This window comes from Tauraco erythrolophus, chromosome 9 (assembly GCF_009769465.1).
Source record: "Tauraco erythrolophus isolate bTauEry1 chromosome 9, bTauEry1.pri, whole genome shotgun sequence".
In the NCBI taxonomy this organism is placed as follows: domain Eukaryota; kingdom Metazoa; phylum Chordata; class Aves; order Musophagiformes; family Musophagidae; genus Tauraco; species Tauraco erythrolophus.
In genome coordinates, this window is record NC_141473.1 from 35,368,809 (window position 1) to 35,393,602 (window position 24,794).

Genomic DNA, 24,794 nt, shown 5'->3' on the forward strand with positions numbered 1-24,794 from the left:
CTGAAAACTGAGGCCATGGAAGAGGGAGAGCTGCTCCCATTTTAGAACGGCTCTGGAGCAACTGCTGAGCTGTTCTGCTCTTCTCTGGGACGCCTCCTGCAGCTCCGGTTTGCGTGCCTTTTTGCTGGAGAGGAGATTTGGCCGTATCCCTCGTTATCTCGGTAGCCTTTTCTTCCGGGCGTGGCGGGGACGCCGTTCCCCACCACCGCCCGCTGATGCTCTCCGTTCAGCTCGTACGCTGAGAGATTCTTCTGGATCACTTCTTGTGTTTCTTCAACGAAACGAACGAAGAATTCACCCTGCGAAGCGGTGGCCTTGTTACTTCTGCCCAGCGCCCGGCTGCTCCAGAAGGTGCCCGAGAGGGGCGGGGGGAGGCGGCGGGCGGGGCGGGGCCGGGCCGGGGCGCCCGCTCAGCTCTGCCGGGCGCGGCGGCGGGCGGGCCATGGCGGTGGGGCTGGAGGAGGCCTTCGGGGCGGCGGGGGAGTTCGGCGGCGGGCAGCGGCGCCTCACCGCCTTCCTGGTGCTGCTGCAGGTGAGGGGCGCCGGGCCGGGGCGGCGGCGGAGCGGTGCCCGTGCGAGCCGCTCCGCTGCGGACGGCGGTCTCGCTCTTCCGTGTTTTTCTGGTTTTGGTTAGTTTGGGATTGTTTTGGTTGGTTTTGGTTTTTTAATCCGTTCCCCGGCCCGCGGCAGCGCGGGCGGCATCCCGGGGAGGGCGGGCAGCGCGGCGGCGGGATGGGCTGGGAGCGGAGGGAGAGCCGGGGGGCCGGAGTGTGCCTCCCGGCACGGGGCTGCCCCTGGGCACGCACTCTGCCCTTGCCCGTGTTCGCCGGGATGCCCGTGCGCCTTCGGCGGGACCTGCTTGCTGCCCTGCCCGGCAGCGGGACGGCGTTGCGAGGCACAGCCCGCCCCGCCGGGCGGGGCAGGATGCTCGGGCATCCTTCTGGGAGACGTGGCACAGCGAGAGCCGGGCTGTAGGCCGGGGGGGGAGCCAGGGGTCCTGCTCGCCCCGCTCCTCCGCCTCTCAGCACCTTCCACCTCGCTCGTCCTGGCCCCGGCGCCTTGTCCTTGTGCTCAGCAGTTGGTGCTCGAGGTGGTAACTGTCGCGGAGGATGCCAAAGTAACCCTCCCCCAGCATTTCTGGGGCAAACATCCTCTCAGGCCCCCGCTGTTTCACGGGCTTTTCAAAGAGCATTTCGTGGGTTTTGTTCTTTTTGCAAGTTACTTTGTGAACCTCGTTCTCACCTCGGTGCTGTCTTATGTGCTTAAATTTTCCAAATTTATGATCTGTTTTCCTTACTCTATGTGCATCTTCCACTTTTGAAGAGTGCCTTTTAAGCTTCTACTGAGTGGAAGGAAATGGAGTCCATAACCACAGCAACTGTGTGGTTTTTTTTTTGGTGTGTGGGTTTTTAGTTTTTTTGGTGTATGGTGTTTTTTTTAGTAACTTGTGAAAAGTGGTGTGCAGGGTGCTGTGCTGTCTTTAAATAGCGTCCACACCCCTGCATGCAAACATTTATCTGTTTCACTTTCTTTGTTTCTCCGTCACAGGCTTCCTCCTGCTAGTGCAGTTCCGCATTTTGAATTAAAACACTGTTGGGAGGGAGAGAGATTGTGCTGATTGTAGGGTTTTGTTTATAACTTGTTCCTGCAAGAACGTTCAAAGTAAGCACAGGATAAAATGGCACGTTAAACCAAGGTCCAACCAAATCCACCTCCCAAAGACTTGTGGCCCAATGATGGGAGCTATTCTAAATTCAAAACTTTTCCATCAATAACGTGCTGAAAATCACTAATGCTTGGATATGCTTAAGGATAATGTTATTTTAAGTTAAGAAAAAAATAAATCACATGCAAAACACAAGAAGGTATTCAAAACATGTTGAAGCCCATATTGATGAATAAATATTCTCATGAGGGTTTCTTGATGAAAATCTTTCTTATTCCTGCACATTCTAGTTTTCCTAATGATCAGGTTAAGGTTTTGGTCTCTGCAGTGGAAAGAACAAGCAGAGACTTTTAAGAATATAGTCTTAGCTTATTTTTTTTCCTTTTTTGAGTTGTCACTACAGGTTGTATTCTTTGAGTATAGTAAGTAAAATATTTTTCAAATAAAAATAATAATCTTGGTCTAAGAGTTAGATCTCAGCTATCAAACTCTGATGACGTTCTTAATGTTTTCCTTTCCTATGCCTGGCTACAAAGCAGCAAGAACAAACTGAACAACTTTGCAACAGGAAGGAAGGTGACGAGGTGAAGCTTTCACTGGAAGTGCACCAGTATCTCTGGGGTGGTACCTGCTGCTCCAGACTGCCTCAACAATCGCATCTGGGGATTTAAACACAGTACAATGATTGCATTTTGTTTGTGATGCTGGGTAAAGGGAAATTGTTAATTGTAAGTTTAATGAAAAGCTTACAGTATTCTATCAGGTCTCCTTGGGGTTGTTTAGGGTAAATGATTGTGTCTTATTTGAAGGTGTACGTGGCCTGTCAGTCGATGCTTATTGTGCTTGTGGGAGCTGTGCCCGACTATCGTATAGACCAAGAAGGAATTCTGGTGAGCAGAGCTGACCTTGCCAAGCATATCCGTTTTGCAGACAACTTCACATCTATAGTAACCGAGGCAAGTACTTCGGTCATGCCTAACTGTTTCTTCTCTTCTTGGGATTTATGCCACTAGCGCAGGACATGGCACTCGTAAAAGCTGAGCAGGGCTTAGTGTAATGTTTTGCTTATGCTATTAAAAGTTACTGGAACCCACCCATTTGGCTTTTTATTTTACTATTTTTTTTTAAACCTGAAAGTATATGATTAAATTATTAGTTTAGCTTTTCTAGTGTAAACTTAATATTTATTAGTTTAAGTTCAACTTTATTTATTTTGTTTTCAGTTTTCTTCACCTTCAGATATTTTAGAAAGTCATTAATCATGAAGAATGAACAAATGCTCATGTAACTCTGGAATTTAGGATACACTCCTAATATCTGTCTTCCACGAAGAGAAGGTTCAATTTGTTGTGTCTGCACAATCTGCTGTGCACATCAGCTTTACTATGAGTTGCATTAGTTTCTCACAGAAGAGAAAGATTATAACTAGTATGAAAACATCACTGATGCACCGCACATCTGGGTATTTTGACACGTGGTGAGAGCGGGAGATAGAACAGATTGATGTTTGCTGAGAGGGTCAGAAGCCTGATCCTTCGTCCTCATGCCTTGTGGATTCCATGCAAAAGGCTGCGTTTGTTTTTTGCTGGTCCCTGGGCTACAATCACTCAGGCAAGTGCCAGTGACCTAAGCATTGCTGCCAGTGCCAGAAACAAGCCTGTGTGGGTGGCTTGGCTTGTAGTGTGAACTGTCAGAGCCCTGCTGATTGGAATTCTTGGAGCAGTTGTCAGTAAACTTGTATAAGACAGGTTAGCACTTGGTGTAGCTGGTGCCAGATTTTTGCTTCCCATTATCCCAAATGTGACTGTGTAATGTTTCTCTTGGAGAAAAGTAGTGACTAGACATAAGAAGGAATGATGCAATATTGGATCATATCCTTTGTCAGAAACAGATTTTTTTGATTAGTCTGTTTTCCAAGATCACTCTTTGGTTTCAGGCTCTCAGCAGGATGTGTGATATGGGGTAGTGCTTAATTTATAATCCAAAATCAGCAAATTTTAACTAATACTGTGTTTTTAAATGTAGAAGTCAGTGTCTCTATTTCCATAATATTTAGTAATTCTCAAGACTCATCAAAACAAATTTATGTTTCCATTCATTTCAGTACCTTTATTATGAGATTAAAAAAAATATGTTTTTAAGAGTCTTTTCATGGAGTCTTTAGATGCTGGCCAATGTTTTGCTGTATGCTTGCGGACTAGTAACTAAATCACACTGCCATGTGGTTTTAAAGAGCTGAGAGGATGTCTGTTTTAGTGATAAAAAAGTTGGCAACGTTTTTGTTGGCAAGCTACAGCTAATCTTGACAAATATTTAACAAGTTCCTTTTGTGCAAATGATGTAGATAAACACATTCTTTTAAAAGTTATGTTCTTCCCAGGTTATTAGATCAGACTTGTTAAAATACGAGCATCTTCCAGTGACACACTAAGCAGCACAAGTAACAGTTTGCAAAAGTAATCTTTTCTCTTGTTCTGTCCTGGGAGAGGAAGCTGCTTTCGTGAAGTTTTCAATTGTTTTGTTGATGGAGCTTAAACTGAAAAGACTTTTCAGTTCTGGCCTAGTTTGGCAGGGGCACTGTTCTGCTCTGGAGCTCAACAAAACTTCAGAGCAGCTCTGCAGTTCTGCTTCAAGAACTAATAATTGTAATTTAATTTGGCATAACAAAGACTTCATAAGTAATAGCTCAGGCTTGGCTCATGGAGAATACAGTTGTTAGAATTGCTTCTTGGTCTGGCATCAACTCAGTCCTCTGTTTTATTTAACAACCAATGATGCTTAGGAAGGTGAGTTCAGGCATGTCTTACATTTGGTGTAGAAACAGTCCTTTACCTTTGAGATGTTGATTTTTACAGCCATATCCAGGAGCATAAAGTTGTTTGTTTCTTGTATCAGCCTGAAACGCAGTGCAGACAAGAACTGGGAATTTGAAGTCTCTATGCTGTGGAGTGCTTATGCCAGCAGTGCTCTGTACCTTGGAGAGCACATGCTGTGATATTTTTATACTTGAAGTTTCCTGAGGATTCGTGCCCAGGAATATTTCATTGTTTAAGTCTCCTCAGAAAGTTAAGAAACTATAAGTTTTGGGGCTACATCTTTATGTAGTGTAACAGGGTAGAATCTACTACCCACTAGAGTACAGTAGAAACCAATCGCAACTGCTGCTGCACAGGGGTTTTACCTTCCCAGGGTATCCAAAAGTCCCCCAAAGCTCTGAAGTGCTGGAACACTGGGTGCATTGGACTAAAGAAGCCGTCCTCTGAACATGTTAAATCTTGTCCTGCTCCTGCAACCTGTGTCTAGCAGGCTGCTGGATACATAGAGCACGGGTAACTGGTGGGTTATGGGATGGATGGAGTCCTGCTTGCTCTGTACTTTGCCACTATGTGAGTTCAGATTGAGTAAAAGCATATGTTTCTTGAGATTACTGTAATTAAAAGTTTCAGGAAATTCCTAATATTATTTGGGAATCTGTATTAATTCAAGGCAAATACTTCGGGGCTCAAGTCCTAGTATGCTGTATTGGATTTTGGTCATGGGGTTCTTCCATTAGGTGCTTTTTTTTTTTAAAAAAAAAAAAACAACCAAAACCACCTGCTTTAAAAAAGCAAATAGGATTACGATCCTCCTTCCTTTCCCCAAAAGACATACTGCACGTGTCATTTAAAAAGTCAGCATGACACTTATCCAGGTTGTGAGAGTAAATTTTTGAGTAAATACACTGGGAATTATTTGAAATACTCAAATAACAAAGAAATATTTATTTGGCTAAAGCTTTGCATTGAATTAGTTAAATTATTTTCCTGGAAGATCACTTAGGGTTTTCTAATGGCCGTTCTTTGCCAAGCTCATGATGTCAGCGATGTTTGTAATCTCGTAGTGTGTTTCTGTGTGAATTCTCCTTGTTGGTACTGGGGGCCTGCACAAGCTGTCTCTGTGCCTTGCCCAGTCAGGACACAGTATAGGTTTGTTTCTGATTTCAACCAGCTATCAGTTCATTTTCTTATCTTCTGACAATTTTTGATTATGCTGCTTCAGTTTAGCTTTTGGGTGATGTAGAAAGTACATTTTTAGAAATAAACCCATCGTTTGCTTCTAAATTCTGTTTGATTATAAATGCATGTACACTTAAGATACTAAACTACTGATGAGTAGTTAATGAGTAGGTCTTAGAGGTTTTTATAAAAGAAGGACCCCTTTCCATAATCCCTTCCTGCTTCTCCTCAACAACTCAATGTGTGTACAAGGAGGAAGGGCACCAGGGATCACTCGTGGTTGAGGAAGCGTAGCTGCACAGTGTTAACTCTGTATGTACTGCAAAAGTCAACGTGCTTTAGTCTTACTAATGGATGATTTTTGTTACCTGTTCATTGAAATAGCTAAGCTTGTTCGATGTTGAAATGGCTAAGGTGTTAACAATTCAGACTTTCCTTGTTTTAATAACTTCGTAAGTTGCCTTGTCAAAGCTTGTGAATTGGAGTGCAATTAATTATACTTCTCAAGTTGAAAGCTTATATGTTATAATGAAATTTCTTGGGGGAGAGAAAGTGGAGATGTGAGAGTCTGTTAGGAAAAAACTAGGACTACTGTTGGCTTACCCATCAAACTTTGAACGAAACTTTAATTGGATTATAAAGCAAGAAGTGGAAAAGGGCGAGAGAATAATTTTGATAGATTTTTATTATCTTTGAGGAAGGTAGCAACCTGGTGTTAATATTTCTAACAATAAGGAGATTCTTTTTTTGACAGTGGTGCCTAGTCGAACAAGAGGCCTACAAAGTGAGCCTTGCATCGTCCCTATTTTTTGCTGGATTGCTTATTGGAAATATCACGTTTGGCCCGTTGTCAGATAAACTGGGCAGGAAACCAATGTATATCTCGGGTAAGATTGTTGAAAGGTTTTTCTTAAGCATTCTGTATGGGTAACAACATCTCTTTCACTTCTGGCCGTGGGCCACCCTGCTGTGTCAAAGTTACGGAGTCAGTGGTGCGTGTAAGCCTTTCACTCAGAGTGGAGCAGCTCTAGGATTCTTAGTATGGGTGTACTGGGCAGCATAGTGGTCACTGGAATATCAATGGGAGATGAAAAATAACCTGGTTTTGCTATGACTATCGCTATTTGAGGACAGTGTTCCACACATTTGCCTTACCATATTTTCTCCAATAAAAATAATTTGCTTTTTTGGAAGAGAGGGGCTGAGGGAGCCTAAAAATCTGTTGAATGGGTAACTCGTGTCCTGGTGTTTTGTTTTCCAACTGCGTTTGCAACCACAGGGTCTTTTGGTTTAGTGATAACATTATCTCGAGGAAACATAACCTTTGGCATTGCAGACCTCAAGTGGGTGACTTGAAGATGATTGTAATTTTCGTATGGTGTGACCTTGGAAAGCCAAATGTGAGAGATTAGAGACAAGAGTACTATAGGCTACTCCTTACAGTCAGTAACTGACTGTGCTCCCTGCCTTTCTTCTGAGTTCAAGCTGCATAGCATTGAATTACTAATTACATTTTATTCTTTCTCTGCAGGTCTATTTTTTGATGTCATCTTGGGATATGTCACAGCATTAGCTCCAAATTATGACATATTTGCAGTGTCACGGTTTTTCGCTGGAATTGTGAATGGTGGAATGGCTCTTGTGTCTTTTGTCCTAACCCAAGAATATGTAGGAAAATCATTTTGGTCATTTACAGGTGGGATTTGGGAATATTTAATCATTATTACTGTGCCACATACTGTTCTGACTATCAATACCTTACGTTTTATATTCTTACATTTGTACCAAGTAAAGTCAGTTTGTAACATAAGTCAAATCAATGTGATGTGATTTATTCAAGTTCTAACTTGTGTAGAAAAGATGCCTGAATAAGGAAGATGGGATTGAGTTTGATAAACAGGAAAACAGAGGTTTTAAAATGGGTACATTAGTTCCTGAAACATCCCAATTTGTGCACTGTATTACATTTTAAAAACCAAAAGTATATTTTGGCAGATCCTGCCAACTTCGGAACAATGCTTTATGGTATCTTGGGAAGGTGTTCTTGAAAGTGTTCTTTGAAGTTTCCCTGTACCACAAAGTGGCTTAGTGCCTGGATACTGTTTTTTCCACTGCTGAACGTGCTGACCATCCAGTATTTTTAAGTGTCCTGTTTGGTATGTCACTGCCAAGACTTAAGACGAATTTACTGCCTGCACATCAATCTGTTGTAAAGCTGGAGTAGCTCAGACTTTAACAGCCTTTTGCCTAGTGTAACATGGGTAAAATCCTGATCCAAATGCTGATTTGCTGTGGCTGGAGCATGTTTCTCTCTTGTTTCTTCAGTTATCTCATTTTACTGTTTTTCTTGTTTCTTCTCTGGACACCTGGGGATGTATGAGACAGTTGTTCTGTAGTTACAGCTTTCCCTTTTTTTTTCAATACTGAATTTTCTTCTTCTCTTGGGTTCACTTTTTTGACTCATGCCCTCTCTCTTCCCCACCCCTCCTTCCCCTTGCCGTGTTGCCTATCTCTGCTCTTCCCAGCCTTTCTCCCTGCAGGGCCAGCCTCCCAATGGACCGAAGAGACAGCCCGTTTCCTGCTGCCTGTCGCTTCTAGGTGCTTTATTCTATTTTCTGCTCAGCTGTTGATAAAGAGGTGCAGAACAACCGATCAGGGGCTGAAGGAAGGCGAAGGGAGCTGCTGGACGCAACTCAGCAGTGTTAAAGAAGCTCTCCTAGGTGTTGTCTGGGAGCTAGGCTGTGTGGGCAATAGCTGAGAGTTTCTGGGTCAGTACAATATCTCCTGTGTTAGTCTGTAGAGAATTTGTTAGGCTTTTGGAGTTCAAGTTGACCCCATATTTTTAAGACTTTTATTTATGCTTGCGCATCGGAAGTCTGCTGTAATATACCTCTGGCTTGCAGCTGTTTTTATACTGAGCTCAGTCCTTGTATTTTTATGGCTTCCTTCCAGCTTCTGTTCCAGCCTGCCACCTCTATTCAAGATTACCTTAATAGACCTAAATAAATCATTCTTAGCACTTCCCCTTCCTGTCCTCAGGTTTTCTTTTTAGTCTGTAGGTTCCTGTTCACTTCTTGCTCTCTCCTATGAACCGCTCTTCGTTTTTGAACAGTGAACCCCCCTACCCCCTATTGGAATTGCACAATATACTTAAGCCAGCTGGTTCACAAAGTGATGTAAAGATACTGCAAGGATTTTTTTGTTATTTTATTTAAGTATATCACAGGCTAGGAATTTCAGGCTTCTGCTTAATTTTTTGTTTTCTCTTGCCACTGGCTTCTGTAGTCACTTTTTTGGCCTTGTATTTTCAGGTTCGCTAACTAATTTGACATTTGCAGTTGGCATTGCTGTTTATGCGTTACTGGGTTACTGTGTGAGAGAATGGCGCTACCTTGCCTTGGTATCGAATACTCCAGGAGTCATCTTCCTCCTCCTTTCTTTGTAAGTGATTCATGTGCATTACAATGATAAGAAAAAGCACACAGTGATTTAACAGTTATTTTTTCTTGTCATCATTCAAGAGAGTGGTATGAAAGAGCATGACTATTTTCTGTATGGCTTTGAGAACCGAGCAGGAGAAAAATCATGTTGTGAAGGAAGAAGCACTTTTAGATGAAGCAGAAGGTCAGGGTTGCGCAGAAGACAAGCCTGTGTTTCTGCATGCTGTTGCAGTTGTGGTGGCCAGCGTTGCAAAGAGCAGCTGTGTGCCAGCTGTCCAATAAAACTCGATTACAAATCTGCTTGGGGAAGGGAAGGCCTGCCAGATCTGGGCTGGGAGCTGGAGTGTCAGCCAGGAGCACTGCCTTCTGCCAAGGAAGGGCTTCAGCACTTGAGGAGTTTTGGAAGTGATCCTAGCGGGATTTGAAAGTGTTTTTTCGTGAGACGCATGCGAAGGGAAATAAGCGAGAGCACTTGGAATTGCCTTTTTAGCATGATATGCTGTGTATCTCCTTGCTTTTGAGGTCCCTTGTGTGTCTTCCTAGAACTATTGTACTTGGGTGCTTCTCTTTAGAATTCCTATATGGACATTATCATAAAAATGATTATAAAATGCATCAATGCTTAAGGAATTAAAAGCGCTGGCTTTGTCTGGCCTGAGTTGTTATACCATGTACACTTCTGATCACTAGGTAGAGCTGTAGAAGAAATAAAAGAAATAGCGTAGTAGGTTGGCTACACAGTAATACAGGGAATGCCTAGCATGCACCATAGATAAAAAAACTCTTCTGTTTTTTATTTCAATTATGTTTTTAGATAGATCTGGTCTTCAAACAAGTTCTGGTAAAGAATACACCAAAAATAACCCCCTCCTCTTTTAGTCAAGGAAAACAAAGCCTCTGGGCTGAGGAAATAAGTTCTGCATAATATGTTTTCCTCTGTGGTGTTCTGTTTCTGATGGAAATAGGATTACTTCCCCCAAACACTAAAAATACTGTGATCCTCTGAAGTAACGAAAGATTGTAGGATGTGTATTTCTGTTAAGAGTACCAGAGAAAATAAAGATTCAGTTAAACATTTTCTGCTCTTTATTTTATGGCTCGTTTAAAAGCAGCAGCACACTTTACAGCCTGAAAAAAGTAGGAATAATGAACTGAAGTTGTGGTAAGCAAGGATGTTCTGATTATACTTGAGAATAAGAGATTTCAAACTTAGGCGGGTAGCAATGAGCTGGTACTGGAGCCTGACAAGTAATTCTCCAGTAAGGTTTTTTTCCTCTTCTCCCCACTCCAACTCAGAGTCCTTCCCGTAATGGGGAAGCTTGAAGTAAACTTTGTGAAAACAAAGTTTTGTTTAGGTTTTGATTAGGCTTTTCAGGTAATTGTGATTTGAGATGCTTACTGGATAATGCTAGTGTAGCGTTTCCTCAGAAGTCAATTCAGCAGAAGTCAAGATTTCGATTTAAACTCCTCTCCCATGACTGGGTACTTTGCCAAGCATCTCCAACAATCGTTCCGTAAGGTCAACTGTCTTATTATTGGAGTATGTGGAATTTAATGTGCAGAACAGTGCAACTAGAATGCTTTTTTCTGAATTTTGTGTTGGTACCTTTTTGAAAGTGTTGATTTGCAAAATGAAAAGATTGACTTCAGCGATTTTTTTTCATAGCAATAAACTTGTTGTCATTGATTTTTTTCTCTTCTTTCCTCTTAGTATGCTCCCAGAATCGCCACGATGGCTGTATTCCCAAGGGAAAACAGCAGAAGCTGAATGTGTGTTGCAATATATTGCCCTTGGTAATGGAAAAGAGAGATTTAATCTAAAATTAAAACCAAGTGCAGAAACTTTGAGAAAGGATGAATCAGCACCTGGTATCCTAAACTTAGTGAAACACCCAGTCCTTCGGTGGCGAACCGTCATACTGATGTACATCTGGTAAGTAACAACAAGATGCTGAGATGCTGTGAATGAGTCAGACATGAGGAAATGATGAAGATTTTCATCCTTTTAACTAAATCGTGAATTTGTCGGTTAATGATGGCAGACAATAGTAATCTAAAATGATGTGTGGTAAAGTTGATGTTTCATTATTATTACTGTTGCATTTTATTTTCAGTGTGTTACTTAGAAAGTACTTCAAAACCTACTAAGAAAAAATCTGGTGAGAACCTACTATTTACATTGAGTGAAATGGGAGGCGGAAGCAGAAATGACTGAGAGGACATGTATTCGAACCAGTCTTAGGAAGAAAAGGACCACATGGATTAGACAAGGATAGAAATCTGGAGCAAGAATCAGTGTTAGGAGCCCGAAAGCACATTACACAGGTTTAGTGGAGGAAAACCGTGGGCAAGATGAAATGCAGATTGCATAGGTTTATGTTAGGTGCTGTCTTGAAAAGTGGTGCAACTAGGAAAAAAAAAATCACCTCGAAGTGCAGAAGGATGTAACATAATGTATTGGCAATAAATGGCAGTGCTGGGGGAACCCCTGGGGTTGGGAGGGTGTTGGGTTGGTTGTTAAAGCAGCAGCTGTTGCAAATTGGCTTGAGCTAATACCTGTTGGAGGAAAAGCTCTTTTCCAAAATGCCAAGAACACGTTTTTCCCTTTTAAAGTTCAATGTCATTAGAGACGATTGTAGGATGTAGGTGAGGAAAAATCAGTATCACAGAATCACAGAATGTCAGGGATTGGAAGGGACCTCAAAGGATCATCTAGTCCAATCCCCCTGCCTGAGCAGGACCACCTAGATTAGATCAGACAAGAACACATCCAGGTGGGTTTTGAACATCTCCATAGTTTGATGTGTGGGTTAAGCAGGGATGTGCAGGACACAGGAGATGAGACAGGAACATCTTTGCCAAGTAGGACCTTTCCAGAAGCATCATAGGCTCTTAAGTTGCTGGTAGGTAAATGTCAGTACTTATGGTGATGAGAAAATACACAAAGGGATACACAAAGGGATTCTTAGCTTCTGGAAGAGGAGGTCACAGCACTGTTTTCCACTGTCTCAAACCCTGTTTAAGATGCAGTGCACAGAGCTGCTGGAGTAGTGTCACAGCGGTTGTCACCCAACTCCTTGTGCCGTTGCTCAGGAGCCTTCAGACACCACCCTCAGCTGTGACTGGCAGAGGACATACTTCTCCCTGTATTGGGCAAAACCTTCCTTTCTTTTCCTGCCCTGCATCACTTGGTCCAGACTGCTTGGACAGTAAGGTAACAATTAGGGAACAGGCAAAATGTCTTTGTGTGATATTTGGTGGCCTTTCCACCCAACATTTTTTATGGGGCAGGATTGTGGGGGCTTAGTTATTTTCAAGGAAAATGGTAATAGGGTTGTTGGGGAAGCCTTCCCTAGGTTTGAGGAAGACACTATGTCTTAAACAGTGGGCGTACATATTGTTTTCTTTTATGGGATTGCTTTGCAACAGTCAAGTATCATCTGGTTACAGTTAAGCTTATTAGGTTTGCTAAATAACTTGGGGAAAAAAGCCCAAGGTAATAGAAAATTCTGGAAGTTAGGCATATATATCAGCATGTTTTCTTTGAAGAAGTTACTTTTGTTTAATTAAATAGGAACTATTCTCTTTGCCCTGTTGTTTAATTAAATAGGAACTATTCTCTTTGCCCTTTTTCCCTTTGGGGGGAAATAAGAGTTATCTTCCTAGCATGTAACTCAATATAGCTAATCCATAACTTGGCATAATTTACCCTTTAAATACTTTCTTAGTCCGAAGGACTTAGCTATGTTAGTAATATAACTTACGTGGTTATTTTTAGGTATGTCTGCAGCTTTGTGTACTATGGACTAACTTTAAATGCTGGTGAATTAAAAGGAAATCTGTATTTAAATGTGGCTCTTTCTGGTCTTGTAGAAGTTCCAGCATTTCCTCTCTGCATGTTTTTCATTGAGAAATCCTGGTAAGAAAAACTTACTTCCTAGTTTTCTGCATATATTTGTAGATAGCCTAAAAAAATATTAACATATTTTTCAAGAAGTTACTTTACTGTTCTTCTAAAACAGTTGATTCTGTGGGGATTTAGTCTGCTCCAGGGGTTTCCGCAGTTGATACAGAAATGGGACTTGATTTTCTACCTCTTACCTTTTTTGGTTTTGTTCATCTTTGAATTATTCAAGACATGAGTTTTTCCATGATTAATGTTACTAAAAAAGATTAATCTTTATGGAAAAAAATCTGAGTAGCTTGGTAATTTAAGTGTCTATAGCTTATATTTATCTCTTACACACTTTATTCAAAATGTCTTAATTTTGTACTGCCTGCCAATTGCAATTGAAAGCGGTTTTCAGCAGTGTTTATTTTTACTTAAACTTTTCAAAGAGAACTTTAAAGTAAGAACCATTCAGTTTGCATTAAGGCATGAATGATTGACATCTGGTGTTCTCATACTTTTCGGTCGATATGGCAGCCATCCTTTATGTGGGTACTTATTTCCAAAGGCTGAACTGTTTGGCAACTCAGAGCTACTCAGGGTTTCATCTGACTTTCAGTTTGAGTATCTTTGTAGTGATAGCTTGATCTCACTGAGGTCAGGGGCAAAAATCCCATTTTCTTCAGTCAGGTGAGGATGTCACCTTTTGGGTTTCTTGGGCAGTAAAAAGCTGTCAGCTTGGTCAAGCTAAAAAGCAAAACAAACCATCCTTCACCCCGAGCCTAGAAAACCTAAGGCAAGGACATGCATTTAAACCACAAACTGCGCAAGTCCTTTTCTACATATTTGTTTCCCCGCTGTCATATGAAATTTACAATTTGTTTTACAAGCTTATTTCCCCCCCTGAAGTAAGGATATATGTAGTTTTAGGTGCTTACTGCAAAAACAAATGTGACAAGCCAGCTGCTCTGTTTTCATTTGGTTTTAGTGAGCAGTATCCTTAAAATACAGCTTTTTTGTTGTTGCAAAAAGATTTAGAAGATTTTAAACCTAAGTGTTGTGTAAGTTATAGATAGCAGTATGGGGTAGTAGTTAGAAATAGCTGCGAGAGTTCATGAAGTAACAAGCATGTATAATATTCCTACACACCTGCAAACTGCTACTGAGGATATCTTTGTGTTTAGTCCTTTGCAGATAATTATGAAAAATTTAAGTATGGCGGATGTGCAGATGGGCTGGTGATTTTATATCCTATTGTCTTCTCTTTCATTTTAAAACACTAAGGAGTAGAAGAAGCCTTTGCTTATTTCTGTGTATGCTATTAGACAGAAAGGCATACAAAATAACTTCACTGTGCGTCGTAGCTGCATATATTTATTCAAAGTTGTAAAAGAGAAATACAGATTAAGAAGCTTTAGAATTACATTTTCTTGACCAATATTAATTTGATTTTTGTGTGTATGCACTGTAATACCCTTTGGTGATGGGGCCTATTGCCTTGCTCAGTACAGAGAAGAAGAAAATTCTGTTAGTTCTTGTTGCTGAAATAGGTGGATTCTTCTCAAGGTTACAAATTCAATAGCTTAAAAATCAGAACTTGGCTAGAAATAGAAAAGCTTTTGTGGAAGGACTTATGTGTACAGAACTATGCAAGATTTGAAAGCATTTACCAGGGTACAATAGATTTGTAACTGTTATTAATGCTGCTGTGTGCTGTAGTTGGTATTTTGCAGACAAATTCAAAAAATACTCAAGAACTTTGTTTCCATCTTTACCCGGGTGCTCTTTTCCTTCTAGGTCTGGAAGACGTAAAACTATGACATGTTTTCTGATGTTTGCAGGATTTGCCTGTATATTTACCATGTTTGTGCCAACAAATGCTGGTAAGTATGTACTGCTGGTAAAGTAGATGTTTGTTAATTTGGATGAAAGCTGATAAAAGAATTTATTGAGTATTTTGTGGCCAAGTATATCAGGGCCTAAAGTGCTATCCATTTATACCTCTCTTTCTCTCTCATTCTTCTGGGGCTGGTCAGGGAGCCACGTTCTTGTCTATGTAGCTTTTAGCTTCTTGCTAGTGTAATTTGACTCTGCTAATTGACTAAGTTTATCTGACTTGAAGCCTTTGGCTCTTTAAAGGTCAGAGCAAGTACCACATTCCCTCTTAAATGCTTAAGCTTATCGCTATTAAGCAGTTCACCTTAAAATACTAGATTTAATAGCCAGACTGCAGTGCAGTGTATGTTAGTTTGACTGGATCTTGACAGTGTGAGATGCCAAGCTTAATTTTACTTTTGTTTTGGGGACCTCTAATATTTATAGAAATAAGAACTGAGAATTTCCTGAATTAGAAGTGTAATTCATTATTTAAAAAACAAAACACACAAAAAAGACAACCGAAACCAAAACAAACAAACAAAAAAACCAACAAAAATGCCAAAACACTAAAAAGCTTAAAAAAAATCATTTTATACTTGAAAATTAGAAATGGAAGTCAGAACTTTAATATGGAAACCATAGGGAGTGCAAGAAGCTTGCTGCCTTTCTCGCTGTCATGCTGCGTATTGCTGCACTAGGTGGTTGTGAGGACAGTTCATGGTAACAGTGGAGTATCACCAAGTATATTTCTCATGTCAAAAGATGTGGTTTCTCTAACTTTGTCGTATGTTCACATATGTTTGGTTTTATATTTTCACTTTCCCTTTGGAGTACAGTATTTATTTTAGCTACTGGAAACTTAGATCTATACGACACTAAGAAATAGAAGTGGCTGCTCTCTGCTTGTATTTTTCTTAATATTGCTTCAGTATAAATGTCTTAGGTTTAACAATGTTTTGACCCAGGGGCACCAGGGATGTGATTACAAGTTAGCCTTCTATAGGTTGTGTTTAACAGTTACAAATGCTGTCCGGCATCCGTTTCAAATTGATCTCAGAAAAGTCTCGGGAAGAAAAACGGAGAGAGAGAAAATGTCCTGTAATCCTTTTTGCCATGCTTTTGTTAATTCAAGTCTTTGGACGTTTTGTTGCTCTCTTTATTGAGACTGTTTCTTCCTTTGTTCCAACAAATTTGCTCTTTCTGCTTCTTCTAATGTATTTTAAAACAAAATGGAAGAAAAGCAGTAGTGACTAATCAGAATAGGGTAATAATTCCTGAAGAGTTGCTAAACTTAAGGAATTCTTCTGCCTTTTCCAGTTGAGTTGACTTTAATCCCATTAAAATGTCTTACTATCCTCTGTGGCAAGAGTAAAGCTGGTTCTTGGCCCAGAGTGATCTGTGTCACTTAAGTAGAAAGAAATGGATCTCCAAGCATGATGAAGAAGAGTCATTTCGCTGGATGAAATGAGAGTTGTTGCACCTCTAATCTGACCCTCCTGTTACTAAGGAGAACACTTCTTTCGTTTGCTTAAGTCTGCGTTCTTCAGTGTGATTGACAAGAGCCTTGATTTTTATTACAAGGGATTTAAGATTTTAATGAGATATTGGGCACTTGTGTCTCGTGTCTGTAACCTTCGCTCGATTTCTAAATAACTCTGCTTACTTGTGAATGAGAATCTGATCCAAGTCATCTCCCCTGTGGAATGAGCCAAGAACATTTCAGTTATTGAAGATGTGCACTGAATTTGAGACTAAAAATCTCTTGATGGTTAAGTAAAAGCTGATATATCCCTCAGCTCCCTCTTTGCTTATCACTCACAACTTGTCAGTTAGTTTGTGAGCATCAGATTGGAAGATGGTGAGGGAGAGTGGCAGTGGAGAGGGAATGGAGCTGTAATCTTTTATTTCACAAGGAGCTGTAAAGCACAAAGACATCTTCTGCGTTTTTTGTCTGCTTTATGCTAGGAGACTTCTAGTCTAGGAGTAACTGGATTTAAAATGTCATTTAGATTTATCTCCTTGTGCTGAACACATGGAACTTTTTGTGAGTTTCATTGATATGGTTTCCTCTGAAGGATAGAAAATTCACTGATCTTTAAATCGTTTGTCTCAGCTTTTTTTCATGTTAGGTGTTTGCTTTTGTTGAGAACTAACCTTTCTTGGTGTGTATTTTTTCTGAAGTAAATTTAAAGACTTCTTTAGTTTCAAAAGTACTGTTTAAGTGAACTTTTACTTAGGACAATGACAGCCAGAAAGTGAATCTACATCATGGCACTGCTAATGAGACTCTGAATGATAATGATGGCATCAAAACTTCTAGCTCCTGTTCTAGAAGCTCTTAAACATCAGCACTGTTTGTTACCATTTTCCTCCCTTTTACTACTTTAAATTTGAAAGATCAATTAATGGAAGATGATTTCTTATCAATAAAACTTCAATGCATGAATTTAGTAAGAACTTAGAACTTTTGCCTTTTACCAAAATTAGAGACGGTTGCCCTGACTGTACTGTTTCAGACGGAACTGTGTGCATACCCATTGCCACTTGGGCATTCAGGTGAAAGGGTGTTAGACAAAATAGATCAGAAATGTCAAAAGGTGCTGCACGGACATGCTTGGCTGCACGGACCTAGTGAATGACCTAGGAATGCTCACCAGAATCCTCATAGGAAAAAGTGCGTTCCTGCTTAATGGCATTATGTTTTATATCTGTAAAGAAAATAACGGGTTGTTCTGCAAGACTTGCTAAAAATATGTTCCAGGACTCTGAGGAAAATATAACAACTGTGTCTGGATTTGCTGACACAAGGAAGCTGATGTGCAGTGAATTTCCATTCTGCTTCTAATCCCAGAGTAATTCCCCACGTGCCCAGCCTTCATCCTCCCCTGATGGAGGGAACCTGGAGAAGAGAGTGCTATTCAAATTCTCTCCTGAGCTTCTGAGTGCTAATTTCTCTGTCTAGACAGACTCTTTCTTCTGTTCTGCTAGTTAAGACCAAATCTTCCTAAGTGCACTAATGTTAAATTTTTAGTATGTGGATATGCATTGTTCAGTTTAAGGCTCCCTGGGAGAAAACCAGCAAGTTTTAAAACACATTGTAGAATTACAAATCTCTTCTTCATTGCTTCATGTTTGGTTGATGGAAAAAAAAAAAAGGATATCCCAGGTTTCTGACGGCACCCAGCAAGGCTCAGAGGACCAGGTTCACACCTCTGCATCTGGCAACTGTATGTAATATTCCAGTTCTTACTGAGCAAAAGGAGAGCTGGGATGAAAATGTTGCATCTGTTTTGTGTGAATTACAAAAATAACTGCAAAAATGCATCATGCTTAAAGAAATTAAATCAAGCTTCTTGGTTTTGGTTTAAGTACAAATGAATTTCTGCTTCAGCTGAAATAGAATGTGATTTGATCAGACAAATGGAACTGCAGATTTTCGAGGGCAAAATTAAAGCAATTGAGAAGCAATCAGACTTTCCCATTACTTAATCACCATCGTTTGATCCAAACTGAAACATGCTGAAGTCGGTGCTGAGGAAGAGAACCTGAAAAACAGCTAATCAGAGCATTTGTTCTTACTTCATGCTTAAAAAAATATACTAAATTCTCTTTTTATTAAAATGGGTGGTGCAAACATAACCATATCCAAAATCGGGATAACGAAAGCCAGGTTTCTTTTGGCCTTTACAAGAATCACACTCCAGTTTAGCCAACTAAAGACTGTCTATTAGTAAACTGGGCTGCATTAGCATCTGTTCTTTCCAATTACAGAGCTGCTGCATTTCAAGTCCCAGCAAGGTGTCCTTTGGGAGCAAATAAGCTGCTGAAGGGAATCAAGTTTTATGATTTTAATCTAATAAATTAGTTGAGGAGAGGTCGTATTGTCTGCGCTTGTCAAAAGATAGTTACCTGGTTAGATACTCTGGCTGCAGAGCTGGAAGTGTTATCCCTTCCTTCCAGAGCTCTTGATAGTTTTACATGTGCCCCCCCAAAATAGGGCAGACTTTCTTGGTCCTAAATATAATTTTACTGTCTATTTTTATGCTCTTAGAATGATTGAGAAGAACTGACATAACTGCTTTTGTGCTGGTAGCTTAAAAACACACAGATGAAACATTTTTACGCGCCAGTCTCTTAAAGAGGACTGGATGTTTTCAACATTGTGTAAAAAGGGTAAGAAAACAGACTGTTTATGCTTACAACTTATTTTCTCTTTCCTGAAAGGTCTGCTGCTCAGTCCCACATTGTTAGCTTTGTGTGGAAAAATGATGGTCAGCGCCGCGTTCAACATCGTGTATATTTATACGTCTGAACTATACCCGACGGTGCTGAGGTAATTTAGCAGAGCTTCTGGGCGAAGGAAAGCACTTCTCAGGTGCAGCGATACTGACTGCTGGTGTGCTTTAATATTTGTCTGTAATTATTGTTACCTGAAGTACCAACATGAGTTCTTTCTGGAATTAAGGCAACTTGCCAGGGCTTGAAAGGGCTTCTATTAGTCGCAGGTTTTGCGCCGATGCACTTTCCCTGGCTGTTTGTGGCAGCTTCCTCTAGCTTGGAATCCAGGTTAAGAATATGAAAACCAACTTCTTACACTGCAATGCGAGGTGCTGTATTTCTCATTTCTACTCTTGATTTTTTTGAGAGTAAAATTATAGGCTGCAAAACCAAACGTAATGTGATGTGATGGAAGTATATGCTAACTTCATCATAAATATAGACTATGCAGCAAGGGCTATTTACAGTTTTTCTGTGTATTTTTCCGTACAATGATGAATGTTTGCCTGCTGAAAAATAAGTGCTTTTCTGTATCTTTATTTGATTAAGTATTCATAATGCAACTAATTTTAATAGTTTCTGTATGACAGTAATTTGCTTTACACCATTTAATTCATGAACAAACGGGCTAAAACCTTAGTTTATTTTTCATAGAGACATCACAAAGAGTTGGGGAGAACTCTCCTGTGTCCCAGGATAAACCTGAGATAGGACAATATAGTAACCACACAGTCTTGTTCTTATCCCTATCTTGGTTCCACGTGACTTTTTTGAATGGTACTCTAAGTACGTGTTTGGAATTTGAGCTGTATTGCACTAGTTGCTGAAGAACAGTGACTACGAAACTACTGCAAAAATTGAGCCCTCTTTAGAGAGAGTAGGAAAGTTTGAAAGCTGGCACAGAGTAGGAAGGCTGGTAGATGCACCCTGTAGCACCACAGAGGTAGTTCGGGTGGTGACTGAAATCGCTTGATTCCAGGACATTGAGGGCTTTGGTGGGTGGGGGGAAAACCGTGGGTGACTCCTTCGATTGGCTTTTTTTCCTTTTCTTTTGAGGTTCACAAGTTACCATATGGTGCAGAGGCACAAAAGCCAGACTGTGAATGCAGCTTTTGCACACTTGTGAGGGTGGAGGTGGATTGACTGTTTATAGATACTGAGCTTGTGATTCTTGGCACAGGTTGAGGTTTAGTGCGCAAGTCCCAAGCACACACACTGAAATTGGATGTAGGGCTTTGTTTACATTCGCCCAGTCCAAATTTCTGTATTCTTTAAGACTTTTTTTTCCAAGTGGGTGTTTTCTTACTTTTTGTTTTCCTCCTCTCCTCTGCTTTTTGGGAGTTGATAATCAAGAGAATTAAATCTGAAAATGCTTCAATTTCTAAGCTTTTGCTTGTTTCACTGTGTTTTCACATTGCGCCATCTCCTTAAGTGCCACTGATGTTTGGTGCCAAGTATGTGACCACTCACACCTAGCAGGAATCACAGTAGCGTCTCTGTGTGTTTGAAACTAAGTGTTTGGGATCAGGAAGATTTAAAAACCAAATTAATCAAGTAAAGTGCTGCTTCATTTGAGAATCTGCACTAATGTTCTGGCAAAAAAAGTAACTTTGTGTCAAAGATACAGACTGCCAGTAGAGAAAATGCAAGAAGAAAGTTTAAAAAATTTGCAACTTTCTTAGACCACTCCTGTTTGATAGTATGGCAAACCGTTAGGTTGGACCATACAGCAATTGCTCACGTGACAATTTATACGTTTAAAAATATGTTTGAGATCTCTCTGGTACTTTAATTGTGAATATTACGGTTTATGCAAGAAAAGCAGCGATGGGCCGGCGTTTAATTTCCCGCAGACCATCAGCACCATCTGGTGGTCCAGGCAAAGCTGCCTGGTGAGCCTGGCCTTACTCTGGCAGCCGAGCTTAGCCACACACATTGTGGGGGAAGGTGGAATAAACTCTTTCTTGTTAATTTCTTTTTTATTTTTTTCTTTTTTTTCTGATGGGATGTTTTGCAGAAAAATAAGATATCTTCAGAATTACTGCTCCTTATTTAAACCTACTTTAAGCGTGAGGACTGTTAGGCATTTTTTTTTGAAGTTAGTAGGTACACGGAGGGATGACAAATGCCTCTGACTAGAACTGGGGAGGTGCTGCAAGCTGGAAAGTGTGTACATGCTTTGGGCTTTTTTCCTTTTTGATGTGTCTTTAAAATACCTGCTGGGGAACAAAGAAGTTAAAAATAGAAACCATCACTTCTGTTGCATTTTGGACAAAAAGGAAGGTTGTCTTCAGAAACAAAATGTCTTCATAGCTCTAGTAATATATATGTAAAAACAAACTGATTTTTTTTCATGAGAAAATGGTTGGGAAATGATGGCATCCTTGAATGGGGTGGGTGGAATCAGAGTGAGGCCATGGGACTTATTTGTCCAATGGAAAACTTATTTGCTTATTTTCACATCGGGGAAGCTATTGTATTTGCACTTATGTCAGTGGTGGTAGGTAAGTTTTTACTTCTTAAAAATACCCTTTTGATCTCTGGCTTTCTCTGCAAGAAGCCCTCCATAATTCCTTCTGTTCAACAACAATCCTTGGTGAGCATTAGTGCAGTCTGACAGCCAACAGTGCCTGGTTGGCACTGCAAAAGCGGACAAGTTTTTGCATCTGTGCAGGGCTGTAAGATGGTACCAGTGGGTGGTCAGCTATTGGCAAAGCAGTGCCTCAAGAATACTTACAGTTCTTGGGCAATAACGTGTTTTTCCTCTTGGATACCGTGACATTTTTCTGCGTAACCCAAATGGTTGAATTCTGGATTAATTCTGTTGTAAAGACTTTTGAAAATGACTTTCATTTTGCATTGGAATTCAAGTTAAATGATTTGTGTTTGGGATCCACTCCTGCTCAGAGGAGAGAAGGAAGCCAGCAAACCTCTGGATATCAACAGGCTTAGGGTCTGGGGGAAGGATGCTTCTGAATGAATTGTTCATGCATGGACTGGGATCTCTCATCCATTTAGGCATTTCGTCGACAGGCCTTGTCTTACGGGGTTTGAGTTGACGTGGCCTCCATGTGAGGAAGTGTGGGTTGCTCTTTTCCTTTTCACAAGATGATCTGCTGAGAGAATAGGTTGCTTTGTTTTATTTTTACACCAAAGTCACTGGCTTCTCATCAGCTCCTTCCATCATCTGTTTCCCTTAACTTGTGCAGAGGGCCATTAGGAAGGGACGTGGAGGTGGGTGGTTCTGGTATACTAGCGACCCGTGTCACCTCTCTGCTTGTCATCTTTAATCCTGTCACTGTCTTCCTGTCGTTGGAGGAGGAAAGGGAAACGAGGTGAGCGGGAGTGGCCCAGCCCAGTGGTGTAACTGAGGATGATGATGAATGAGAGGAAGCAACTGAGACAGGGAGGAGAACAGGCACCATGAGCTGATTCTTGCTCTCTCACTGATGACTGGTGCCAATGTCAGTCTCTGAAGGGGCTGTAAAATACTATATTTAGGAGCGATACAGAGATGGAAGATGTTGGCGTTTGACTGGGAAATGAAAAACTTTGGGAATTTTTGTAACTTTCTTGGAAGAGAATCTTTGAAGAGGATCCTGCTGTTCTAAGCCATGCTTTGATTATCACAGTCTAAATGACTGTTTTAAACTTGTCTGAAGTTTGAAGGGAGCACAGAATTGAGTGACCCCTCTAGTGACACATCTGGCCAGATGTTTTCAAGCTTCACACTGGCAAATAGTTATTTCCTCTTTGGAGGTAAGCACTGACTTTTCATATGTACAACCTGAGGGGGCAAAAGAGGCTGCTGCCAATGGCCTGAGCTGGAGATAATGTTTGGGTTCTTCTGTCTGAAGATCCTGCCAAATTTTGAAATCGTTCCTTATCAAGCACAGGGATGTTCGATTATTCTGCCCTACGTGGCAGGTTGGAAAACCTCTCTTTGTTCAGACTTTTGTGAAGGATTGCACAGCAGAGTGCTTTTGTTAGGGTTTGAAAGGGGGTGATTTGCCTTTCTAGCAGCTGGTTGTAGAAAATCTTGGAGTAACTGGAAGTCTTTAAAAACTTTTTTCTTTTTTTAAATAAATACTATTGATAGCTTTAAAAAAACCCTATAAGTTGATTCTGACAGTGTCACTACATGCTCATGCACAATTCAGTTGTGTATTCTGAAACTGAAAATCTTTCATCCTTTGTTTGAAACAGAAATGCTGGCTTGGGTGTCTGTTCCATGTCTTGCAGATTTGGAGGCATTTTGGCTCCATTTGTACCATCTATGGTAAGATTATTTTCTACTTTTTTGTGTAACTCAGATTTATGTAATTCTCTCAAAAGCACTTTGCTGATTTTTTTTTTTGGTACCATATATGCTTATATTCTTGGAAAAAATTTTGGGTTTATGAAAAATTAAATAACGTTCATTGGATTTCAAGAACTAATGAACACAGTGTTTAAGAATACTTGTGTTTTATCCTTTTTGGAAATCAACTAATGTTCTGCGTTGTGTTAATATTTAATTTGTTAGTGAAATGATTGTCATATAATGCATTTGGTAATGCCAAGGCTAACTTAGTATCAGAGTTTTTAGGCATGTAAACAAAGTTTTCAGATGAAGCTGCTCCTGTGAAATGACATTTATTTGGTTTCTTTGTTCTACCAGAATGTGGATAATAGCACAAATTGCTGGAGTGAAAAGTTGTAATCTTTTGGTTTTGACTGCAGTTCATATGGATCATATATTTTAAGAGCTGGAAACAATGCTGGGTTTTTATTATGGATTTTTAATTTTAGAAATCTCTTAGTCCTTCTGTACCGTTCGTGGTGTTTGGAATCAGTGGACTGTCAGCGGGATTCCTGACTCTCCTCCTGCCAGAAACACTAGATAAGCCAATTGCTGAGAGCATTGATGATCTTCAGAGTCCCAAATACCAAGTGCTTAGAAATGAAGAGGCAAAGTAAATTTGTGTTTTTACTGTCGCTTTGCCTTATTTTCCCCTCTATCTTATGCATGTCATGATTTAGTGTGTATCGCTCGGATTGTGCATGAATGAATGTGTACATGCAGTTCTTAAAGCCATCTTTCTCTCACATTCAGTGGAGATTAAATTTATTCTTCGTTGGGCTCTTAAAGACAAAAAGGTTAGCAGGTTTCACTTGTATGGATTAAATTATATGTAAAGGAATAGTATTTTGTTTCCTTAAAGGAAAACAAATTGTAGAAAGACAGTCTAAAATAATCGGGGACAGTACACTCAGTGACATTACTGTGCTTTTACAGTAAAACAACTAGCCTTATTATTAATTTATTGGGTTGTACCTTTTTGTCATGTTTTGTAGTAGAACATGATGTAAAATTAATATATATCTGAGGAAGTGTTTTATCCTTCGTTACTCTCCTGAGTTAGAGCCATTTAAAATGTTTTCCTGTTGTTGATATGTGCTCAATAAAACTTTAGAAGTGGGAAATAAGTTTTGTTTGTTTCAACAGGTAATAGAATAGAAAATGTGAAGTATATCCCTTAAGTCTGGTAATGGTTTCCCAGAAGAATTAGTTTTAAAAGAGGGAGGAAAAAATAATTCCTATAAGAAAGGAATTGTTAGCTTAGAACTAAGCAGGCTTAGTGTAGGTATAAAAGAATATGTTTTTC

At 40.2% G+C, this 24,794-nt stretch overlaps 1 protein-coding gene across 1 annotated transcript; it reads left to right on the top strand.

Annotated features, from left to right (window-relative positions):
• The first annotated feature begins 442 nt into the window (after window positions 1-442).
• On the top strand, window positions 443-24,105 carry LOC104373051 (solute carrier family 22 member 15-like). The gene is made up of 11 exons (XM_086616640.1): window positions 443-532; window positions 2,476-2,622; window positions 6,416-6,548; window positions 7,193-7,357; window positions 8,973-9,102; window positions 10,813-11,034; window positions 12,880-13,020; window positions 14,788-14,873; window positions 19,093-19,201; window positions 23,353-23,425; window positions 23,938-24,105. Exons 1-11 carry the CDS (start codon window positions 443-445, stop codon window positions 24,103-24,105), a joined length of 1,464 nt encoding a protein of 487 aa, XP_086472766.1.
• The last annotated feature ends 689 nt before the right edge of the window (window positions 24,106-24,794 follow it).